The 10,596-nt window shown below is 59.2% G+C and overlaps 1 protein-coding gene across 1 annotated transcript; it reads left to right on the plus strand.

Annotated features, from left to right (window-relative positions):
* Positions 1-1,599: 1,599 nt before the first annotated feature.
* Positions 1,600-10,278, plus strand: LFNG (LFNG O-fucosylpeptide 3-beta-N-acetylglucosaminyltransferase). The gene is made up of 8 exons (XM_053555559.1): positions 1,600-2,106; positions 6,788-6,836; positions 7,263-7,362; positions 7,452-7,605; positions 7,728-7,813; positions 8,288-8,453; positions 8,778-8,863; positions 9,065-10,278. The coding sequence occupies exons 1-8, from the start codon at positions 1,684-1,686 to the stop codon at positions 9,129-9,131; spliced, it is 1,131 nt and encodes a 376-aa protein (XP_053411534.1). The 5' UTR covers positions 1,600-1,683; the 3' UTR covers positions 9,132-10,278.
* Positions 10,279-10,596: the final 318 nt, after the last annotated feature.

Below are 10,596 nucleotides of genomic sequence, written 5' to 3' on the forward strand. Positions count from 1 at the left end.
TGGGGCTCCAGCTTCTTAGGGGCAGCCAACCCAGCCACTGTGTTCTTTTCTCTCTTACCCACACCCAAGTCTCCCCTGCTGCTTGGACACTCCAGGGCTAGGCTTTGGCTAATGGGGGAGGGGTTTATGGCAGGAGGTGACGCTATGGGAGACTTGTCACTTGGGCACAGCCAGCACCATCTGCTCTGGCATCTGCCTGCCCGAGGTGGTGCTTACTAATTACCTGGGGGCGGGCAGGAAGAGGCCTGGGAACCCCCAACCCCCACCCACCCCATCGCAAACGCACTAGGGTGGGGCCTTAAGGGCCCTAAGAGCAAATGGGTCACCTCCTTGTCGGGGGTCTGGTGGTGGGGCCAGACGTTTATTCAATAAATCTTTATAGAGTACCCACTCTGTTGTTCCAAGACCTATCCAGGTCGGGATTACAGGAGGTCGCTGCTGTCTGGTGGTTGACATTCAGTCAGAGGCGCAACAAAGTTACGTGTAAATAACTGAAAATGTCCTTTCAGGCAGGAAGGTAACAGGCCAGCGAGCAGAGTGAGAATGCAGGCTGGCCATGTTGGTGGTCGTGGTGGTTGCAGAGGACCTCCTTAGGAGGAGACGCGGGAGCTGAGGCGAGCCGGGAAGGAGGTGCAGCAGAGCAGAGAGCCGCCCCCCTCTTCCGGAAGACGCCGAGGCAGGGGGCTCACACCCTGCTCTCGGGGACCACTGGCCACTTCCGGACCCCTAGCCCCTCACACGCCCCTCACGGCGACATTCCTGCCGCCCCCGCTCGTGCGAGGGGCCGGCCCGGCCCGTGGGAAGGACTGGAGGAGGGGGCCAAGTGCTGGGGAGGCGGGCGGGGCGGGCGCACAGCTGGGCCACATCTGGCTGGAGCAGAGGGACCAAAAGGGCCAGAAGGCGGCCTTTCATCCCGTGAGGGAAGAGCAGTTTTGCTTTCTCCTCGCCCCCAGGCGTTAAACCAACCTATCCGACGTGGGACGTGGGGCCGAACTCGAGAAAATTAGCCTTGAGGAAGGGGATGGAATTTGATACAGGAGCTTTCTTCCTAGAACCTGTGTCCTCACCTGGGGTACAGGTGGCCGAACTCTTGCGCGGGCCGACGCCTGCCCTGAACCAGACCCTCTGGACGACCCAGGCGCCGCTCCAGTGGGCCTGGCCTGCCCCGTCCCGAAGAGGACGCTAGGCGCGGGCAGGGGAAGTACACAGCCGGGAAGTAAGGGTGTCCTCTGTGAAGCGTGTTAGCCCCGGCCTGGGTCCCAGCACCCAGCCCACTGCGCGGAGGGCGCGCCCCTCCGCGTGCTGGACAGTTAGTGTATCCCTGGCCGACGCTAGCCAGCCCCATCGGGCCACCGGCGACCGCCCAACATACAGACTGACGCCCTCCTGGGGCGACTCGGGAGAGGCGGGGAGTGCACGTGCGCTGGGGGACAGGGCCTGAGGCAGTTCCCAGCCCCCTGCTGCGGCCCCACGTGGACCGCCTGGCCCCGACGGGCGACCAGAGCAAGGTCCCGCCCCTAGGCGCAGGAGCCAGTGAGCGCACGGGGGCGGGGCCGGAGCGGGGAGGTTTAAGAGAACTGGGCGCCAGCGGCGCACAGCTGGACGGCGCCGCGGGAGCGCGGGGCCTGGGCGCGGGTGCTGAGGCAGAGCGCACCAGGCGCACAGCGCGTCCGTCTCCTCACCATGCTCAACCGCTGCGGCCGGCGCCTGCTGCTGGCGCTGGCGGGCGCGCTGCTGGCCTGTCTTCTGGTGCTCACCGCCGACCCGCCTCCGCCCCCGCTGCGGGCTGAGCGCGGCCGGCGTGCGCTACGAAGCCTGGCTGGCCCCTCCGGAGCTGCCCCGGCGCCGGGGCTGGGGGCGGCGCAAGGAGCGCTGGCCCGCGAGGTGCACAGCCTGTCCCAGTACTTCAGCCTGCTGACCCGCGCGCGTAGAGACGCGGGCCCGCCGCCCGGTGGCGCCTCTCGCCCCGTTGACGGCCACCCCCGGCCTCTGGCCGAGCCTCTCGCGCCCCGGGACGTCTTCATCGCAGTCAAGACCACCAAAAAGTTTCATCGCGCGCGCCTCGACTTGTTGCTGGAGACCTGGATCTCGCGCCACAAGGAAATGGTGAGCCCCGCGGCCTCGCGGGCGAGTGGGGTGGGGACACACCGTCTTATCCAGCTGGTGTCAGTGTCCCCCAGGCTGTATCTCCGTCCAGCCACTGAGGTCAGTCCTTCCCCCTGGTGCTTATTCTGCCGGCTGGAGGCCACTATCCCCATACAGTATGTAAGTGTCCCAGAGGGCCCTATGCCCCCAGCAAGCCCCAGAGCCCTGGCACCGGTCTCCAGAGCTTGGAGTTGGTGCCCTGTGATGCTGCTTAACCCCCAAACATTGGAGGAAGTTAATAAAACATTGTCCCCAACCTCCGTTATGGGGGATCTGACTCAGACTCCTCCTATGGGAGAAAGGCTCTTCTTCCCTTGGAGAGGTTATGTGAGGGGTTAAGACACCTTCCCATTTTGTTAGGGCATGAGGAACTGGTGACTGCTGGATAGTGGGCCCTAGGGAGTACATCTCAAAAGAATGAGCCCTGAATTTCAGGATCTATGCAGAGACTCCCCCTCTCCGACAGTGCAGGAGTCTCTGAGGCCTGGAAGCTTAGTGCTTAGTACAGCCCAGTTGGGCATCAGCTTCTTATACTGGCATAATGAAGACACGCCCCACTTTGAAAATTTCCCTTGAGGCTACATCAGGATGGTTGGGTTGGGGCAGGATGGGGACAGAATGTGGGCTCTGTTTGAGGTGGAGGGATGGCAGGCATCCCCAGGTTGGGAGGTGCAAGGACAGCTGGTGTGAGAGTGGGGGCTCAGAGTAGACCCTGTGCTGCTTCCACCCTAGAGACTAAGGGCCCTTGGCCTAGCTGAGCCCATTTAGGTCAAGGTAGAGATTGGGAGCAGGGTCCTGGAGAGGTCATGATGGGGGCCATGGGCAGGACCTTATCTGGTCCTGGGGAGGGGACCCTGGGAACCCCATGGCAGCCTCCTGGGAACACAGCGTCCCTTTCCCAGGGGCTCAGCAGGCCCATAGGAGGGGGCGGAGGGGGCCGTGGGTTTTGTTTGGCCGCTAGGCCGTTAGGATTCCCAGTGCCGGGCGGCTCTCACGCCGGCCCCTTGGGCAAGGTAACAAAGCCCCTTTCTCCAGTGGAGAAAAGCATCAGGCCTCTTGTGTGCAGCTATGCGCTCCATGGGAACCGCTGCTGGCGCGCTGGCCACTCAGGTTGCCTGGTGATGAGAGGGCCTGTGGCCCTCCCCAACAACCCTGACTGACAGCCCTTATGGGGCACCATTCGTGAGCCAGCCCCCTTCCCCCAGCACTCAGCCTTCCTGCTGTGTGACCTTGGGGATCTTTCAGCCCCCTATGGGCTGCAACTAGCTCTGAGCACCTCTCATTTTGGGAATTTGGGGGTTCTCTTCAGCAAAGGGGATTTGGTCAAGAGGGTCTCAGGTAGCAGTCCCAGCTGGGCTGGTTGATCTTGGGCAAGACCTAGGACCTCTCTGACCCTTGGTCTCCTCATCTCTGAAATGGGAGAAACATGGCTCTTCCAAAAGAATATTGTAAGAGATGACTGGCAAAACCTAGTCTGGGAGAAACATGGCCCTTCTAATAGAATATTGTAAGAGACGACTGGCAGGCTGGGCGTGGTGGCTCACGTCTATAATCCTAGCACTCTGGGAGGCTGAGGCAGGTGGATCACCTGAGCTCAGGAGTTTGAGATCAGCAAGATGGAGACCCTGTCTCTACCAAAAATATAGCCAGGCATTGTGGCAGGCACCTATAGTCCAAGCTACTTGGGAGGCTGAGGCAAGAGGATCACTTGAACCCAAGAGTTTGATGTTGCTGTGAGCTGTAATGTCACAGTCCTGTACCCAAGGTGGCAGAGTGGTACTCTGTCTCAAAAAAAAAAAAAAACTTGGGAGCAAAAGGGTGAGCCCAGTAAGCACTCAGAGTTGCTGTGAAGGTCATCAGTCCACTGGGCCCTGAGGACCCTACTGAAGGGTCCTGAATTTTCGTTTTCCAACTCACCCTACCCAAGAGAGGTTGGATCTGCCCCCAGCATCAGACACGTGTACATTGCTGTGTACACAAGCAGGAGACCCTCGTGGGGTGCTGTGGGCAGGGGTGCTTAAAACTCACAGCAGAGGTCCCCCTTTTGGAAAGTCAGAGTGTAAGCTGAGTCAGAACTGGTCTGTTGGGGGAGATTCAAGATTGGGTCTGTGTTAGGGGAAAACCCAGAGAGGCTGTGTGAGAGAGCCCAGGGTGGGCATCTGAACCACATGTGGGTGAGTGGGAGGGAAGACTTCCTGGAGAAGGTAACACTTGAGCTAGACTGAGAGTAAAAAATTGCCCAGAAAGGGCAGTCCTGCATTGTGAGCACAGCATGGAGTTGAGCAAGAAGCTACCAGCAATTGGAGTGGTGGTTGGGGGTGGGGGGCCTGGCCTGCTGGGGCCACACGATTGGGTATTTGATGTCCAGGATGAAGAGCCTGGCCTTTGGCCCACATGCACCTTCCCCGCCCCTCCCAGGAGTGGGCCAGGCTGCAGAGGCTGCCACCACAGCAGCAGCCACAATTGGTGGGGGGAGAACTTGGCATCCTGTGTTTCTTTGAATCGTGGCTCCAGGAACAATGCCGCTTCCTGTGGGTGTCCCCCTACCCCCGCCTTTGTCCACCCTGCTGCCCTGCTCTTCCTCTTCCAGCCATCAGGGAAGTTGGGGGTGCTGGAAGGCAGGAGCTCAAGCTCGACTTATCTAGGACCGCCTCGGCCCCAGGGTATGATCTCCGGGCCTCAGTTTTCCTACCTGTACCTTGGATGGTTATGGTGCCCATCTCCTAGGGCCATTAGTGAGAGGAAAGAAGAGAATCCATCACTTTGCTCTCCACACAGGTGAGCTGTGTTATGTCCATTTTACAGAGGAGGAAACTGAGATTCTGAGGGTGGGTAAGACCTGCGGTGAGGCAGCCCCTTTTCCCCCCTCTCCTGGTTGCTCTGTTGTGGGGAGTCAGGGCCCAGCACCCTCACAGCTCCGCCCTCCCAGATGGTGTCCTCCTGCAGGCCGCCCTACTCCCCAAGCTGAACAAAGGTGACTTTAATCTCCGGTAGCCTGAGGGTGGGTTTTTAGGGCACCACCAAAGCGCGGGAGAACAGGCCTCCCTTGATCTCATTAAGAAAGCATTTTCCTTTTAATCCAGCGGCAGGCAGCAGCGAGCGTCTGCACAGGCCGGCCCTCTGCCTCCCACGGCATTCCTGGGCTGCGATGGGGTGGGGGGGGGGGTCGGGTGCGAGTCTGTGCGTGCGGCTGCCCTGGGGTGTCTGCTGGGCTCTCTGCAAGGAGGAGTGTGTGTAGAGAAGGTATAAATGGAGCCTGCCGTTAGCTCTGGGCCTTTGGTCTGCAGCTCACAGATTGTACCCAGGGTTGGAGCCTTGCTAGGTGATGAGCTGAGGCTGCCCAGGTGAGGGTGGGATCCCTTCCAGGCCATGGGTTAGTTTTCCTAGCCCCTGGGTATGTCCTATGCTCCAGGCCTACACATGCTGGAGCCTCCCTTAGACCTATTTGTACATGGAAGGAAACAGCCTGGGTGGGTGTTGGTGAGTGTTCTGCTACCTTTGCTCAGAGCATCTCTCACCCTCTCTAGGCTTTGCACTCAGCCACGCCAGGGTAAGCTGGGTGGCACGCGCTGGGCGGGCCAGGCAGAGGAAGGAGCATTCCTTCCCATGTTCCGACAGGCCCAGGCGGGTGCCAGAGGCTTTCTGGCTCCGCCCGTCACCCTCTCCTCTTCCGCAGAGCTATCCTGGCAGAGGGTAGCCTCTTATTGGCAGCCTCTTGCTGTGGCCCTGGGCAAGGCCCATCTGCCACCAGGTTTCCTTGCTGGAGTGGCAGGAGAGGGCCGGGCTGCATGGGTGTGAAGGACCCTGTTCTATGGGCTGGGGGCACCTGCAGTTTCCTGCCACAACCCTGCTGACCATTGGGTAGGTGACTTCAGGCTGCATTGGCTCAGAGAGGGTAACCTGCCTCGCTGGCCACACAACTGCGGCTAAAGGGAGCTGCTGTTGGCTTAAAGGCCCAGGCTAGAGGACTGCAGTGCTGGTGGCTGCACTCTGCCTGTGGGACCTCGTGCCCAGCCCGGCCCAGTTAACTAAGCCAGCTGTATGGTAATGGGCAGCCCAGCCACTCCTGCTTAACTTGACCGAGTTAAGGCCACCCCAAGCCCCTCTCTACGCTGCACGGGACAAAGCTGGCAGACAATACTGGGTGATTCATCCTCTTTCTCAGCCCTTTGTCCGCTAGGGCTTGGCAGCCGCCCAGCAAAAGCCTTTGTCCCCAACCAGTGATTGAGATTTGGCTTACCAAAGCCGACCTACTCTGCCTGTCCCCCAACCTATCCCAAGTGGCAGCGGGGTGCTGTGTCAATAAGGGTGTGTGCTCCGCCAGGTGCATGGGGTGGGTGGAGAACCAGTTACCTGGCAGGTGGGTGAGGCGCCCCACCTGGCTCGTGCCTCCCAGCACCTGGGTGACCTTGAGCCCAGCTGTCGAGCTTGGGAGGAAGGCCCCACCTCCTCAAGGCCAGTGTCTGCATGTGTTCCAGCCCAGCCCCACTCTGTGCTCTTGGGGAAACTGAGGCACAGAGAAGGGTGTGGAATAGGTGTGCTTGAGCTCCAGCTTTGGAAACAACAGGGTGCCTAGTCCTGCCCCCCACCCCCAGGGTGGGCACACAGAGCTGCCTGTTCAGGGCCACTGTTCTCCTTCCAGACATTTATCTTCACGGACGGGGAGGATGAAGTCCTGGCCAGGCACACGGGTGAGCCCTAGACTTGGGGTGGGAGGGGTCAGCCTCAATGAAGCAAAACCCTCCCCCCCATGGGGGGCTGAGAGGTCACAGCCAGCAGGCTTGGGAGGGCAGTTTACTCAACGGGTTTGCTCAATGCCCCGCCCCACCATTCCAGGCCCCCCAATTCTCATGCAAATAAGGCCCATTCAGCCCCCAGGGTCCCTTTGAGCCCTGGCGGCAGCAACAGGTGGCGGGTGCTGGGAAAAAGCTACGTGAATGGGCTGGGCGGGGCACTTGGAGGGAGTTGGGCTGGGGGAGGGTCAGCTGGCCTGGGCACTAGTTAGGGTGGGGGGAGGCCCCTATGGCCCCACTGGAACCAAGGGGGCTTTTCTTGAGCCACAGGGGTCTGCCTGTGTCCTCAGGCCAGGCCTGTTCTGAGCCCCTCCCTGCCTACAGGCAATGTGGTCAACACCAACTGCTCAGCTGCTCATAGCCGCCAGGCCTTGTCCTGCAAGATGGCCGTGGAGTACGACCACTTCATCGAATCAGGGAGGAAGTGAGTGTGGCCCCTGGGGAATCCCTCCACCTTCCTGCCCTGGCAGCCCCCTGTGGCCCCTCACACCCTCCCCATGGCCCTGCCCTCAGGTGGTTCTGCCACGTGGATGATGACAACTATGTCAACCTTCGTGCCCTGCTGCGGCTGCTGGCCAGCTACCCACACACACAGGACGTTTACATTGGCAAACCCAGCCTGGACAGGCCCATCCAGGCCATGGAGCGGGTCAGCGAGAACAAGGTGGTGAGTGCCCACCCTTCCCTGCCCCACTCACATCTCCCACGCACGGCAGCCTGAAGGCAGCCCTGTGGCCTGTATGTGGGGGGTCCTGTTCCCCAGTCTCATGATGTCTCCCCCTCTCTCAGCGTCCTGTCCACTTCTGGTTTGCCACTGGTGGTGCTGGCTTCTGCATTAGCCGTGGGCTGGCCCTGAAGATGAGCCCATGGGCCAGGTGAGTGCCTTGCACAGGTGGGGCTGTTAACCAGCCAGCCAGGTCACCTCCCATCTCAAGGGTCCCCCATCGTGGGCCCTGGCTTGATTCACCTCTCCAGCCTCCTGTGAGGCACTGCCCATATCTTTCCTGCTTCCCCTTCCCAGCTCCAGTCTTCAGAGGGCAGCTGTGTTTACAGGAACTGCTTGGGGTCTGACCTGTGAAGAGCAGGCACCAGGGTCCACCAGTGTCCTTGGGCAGGACCCCTTCCTCATTTGGGCACCCCACTCACAGAGTGCTATCAAGCCCTGTGTGGTGTGGAGGAGTGTGCTGCCACAGGCCCAAGGTCCTCAGGAGGGACCCACAGGCTGGTCTGCTCCCGGTCCTTGGGGCATTTCCACCTCCTCTCTGAGCCCCTGGCCTTCGCTCATGGTGGGGCTTCCTGTGGGCAGCTCCTGCCCCAGCTCACTGTGTCTGGGCCCTCCCCTCCTGCAGTGGGGGCCACTTCATGAGCACTGCTGAGCGGATCCGGCTCCCTGATGACTGCACCATCGGTTACATCGTTGAGGCCCTGCTAGGCGTGCCCCTCATCCGAAGTGGCCTCTTCCACTCCCACCTGGAGAACCTGCAGCAGGTGCCTGCCTCCAAGCTTCATGAGCAGGTACCTCATCTCTGGGCCTGGCCTGGACTCAAATAAGCAGGAGCAGGGAGATGAGGACCACCTGGGGGTAGCCAGCAGGCCCCCATGTCCCCAGCAGGATAGCCACCATTCATCACATGTTGTCTGTCCTCCTATTCCTCTGGAGCATCATGCTTCTACTCTGGGCCTTTCAGGTGTTTTCCTGAATTAGTGGAGATTCTCTTGTCACAGCTGGCGACTTTACCAGCCCTAGCTATTGCCATTGCTTTGGACGAGCGTGCAGGGCAGATATCTCTAGGTCTGAGGGGGACCCCTCTCGGCATCACTCCTTCCCTCTCCCTACAGGTAACCCTGAGCTATGGTATGTTTGAGAATAAGCAAAATGCTGTCCACATGAAGGGGCCCTTCTCAGTGGAGGCTGACCCATCCAGGTGAGGAAACCAGAGCCAGTTAGGGGCTTGCTTACGGTTCCTGGGGGGCAGACAGGACTGGGGATCATGTTGCTGAGCAGCATGACTGTGTAGAGGTATCCCTGGAGTCTTGCTTGCTCAGGGTGGGGTATGGCCCCCCACCAGTGTTGTGGATCTACAAATGGGTACTCAGTACTCCCACCCCAAACTCTGTCCCTACAGGTTCCGCTCCATTCACTGCCACCTGTACCCGGACACACCCTGGTGTCCCCGCACTGCCATCTTCTAACAGCCATAGTTGAGACCCTATCCCTGGGTGCCCCTGGTATCCAAAGGGCCCAGGGACCCTGTTGTGTTGCCCTGGCCTTGGCATTCGAGGCTCTCCCAGGGCTGTGCCTGCACACACAAGTGTGTATGTGTACATGTGTTGTGTGCCCGCCTATGTAGCAGACTGCGGGGCAGCTCTGCTCTGTGGAGGCTGGCAGAAGTGTCACTTGTCTGGCTCCCTGTGCTCCAGTGGTCTGTGGACTTCAGGGCTTGCACCTCAGAAGGATTTGTATGTTGGAAGTCACTCTGAGGGCAGTTCTGTTATTATTTTTGAATCTTATTCTGCTCGGGGTGCTGGGCTATGCCGCAGGGAGGGGTAGGTGTCTTTTTCTTCCTGCTGAGCACAGCTCTGTAGTGGAGTAACCCTGGAATCCTGGAGCCCCTAGTACAGCTGAGCCATGTTCAGTGCAAGGGAAGCTGGTTTTAGGAGCGAGTGGCCCTAGCCCCTTTTCCCTGGCCAGGACACTGTGACTCAGAGAAACAGTAACTACTGCCCAGTTCCTGGGGCCTCGTGAAGTACCCCAGCAGGTGACCAGAGGCTCCCTTCTCATCCTTCCTGGGTGAGGGGGTCTTCCCCAAGCCCTCCGAGGTCTTCCCTTTGTCTCCGCAGCTTTGGGTGAGTCAGAGCTGAGCTTTTTATCTCCTCTCCAAAGTAGAGAGAAAGTCGCCCACAGTGGGCGTGTCTGTAAATACTGTGACAGTATTTTTTTACTGTGCCATTTTTTTGAAAAGGGGTGAGTAAAATGTAGGGTGTTTTTGTCTTGTGTTTTCAGAGGGTGGGAGAGGGTCTTATGTTTTCTGTGGATCAGAAAAAGCAGAAGCCAAACTTGGGATCATCTTTGTTTTTAAAGCTGAAATGGACGTGTGTGACGCTGTGTGTATTTATGTGTTCCAGTATCTGGAATCTCCTGTCCTGCCCTCCTCTGTAGCTGCCGTTTCCCACCGGGCCCAGCTCGGTTCACCTGTCCTGTGGGGGTGTGTTTTGTTTTCTGTTTTTCTCTTTGCAAAGACATAGGTAGAAAAGCAAATGATAAGGGAAAGTTCTCAGGGAATTGAAGTGTTGTTGCTATGGTGACGTCCTTTGCTGTGAATAAAGGTGCTCTTTGCAGTGACCCAGGGGTTCTGGTCTTTTCTTGGCTGAAGTGGGGCCTGAGCCCAGGTCCATCTGAGGTGGCTTTGGAGGGGCTGGGGGCATATAGGTGAGGGGGAGGTTCAGCCTCAGTGCACCTAGAGGACTAGGCAGGTAGAAAACCCTTCAAGCTATTTATTTGGGAAGGAAATGTCAGAATAGCTACTGGCTTGTGTCTCAGAAGTGGGCCAATCTAGAGGCAGGGTAGTCATTGTTGTGTGGTTCCAGGGAAGAAGTGGGAGCTCCTAGAGGTACTATCCTAGCCGGGAAAGCAGCTCTAAGGCTGTGGCATCTCAGC

The sequence above is a fragment of the Nycticebus coucang genome, chromosome 12, assembly GCF_027406575.1.
Source record: "Nycticebus coucang isolate mNycCou1 chromosome 12, mNycCou1.pri, whole genome shotgun sequence".
Lineage (NCBI taxonomy): Eukaryota > Metazoa > Chordata > Mammalia > Primates > Lorisidae > Nycticebus > Nycticebus coucang.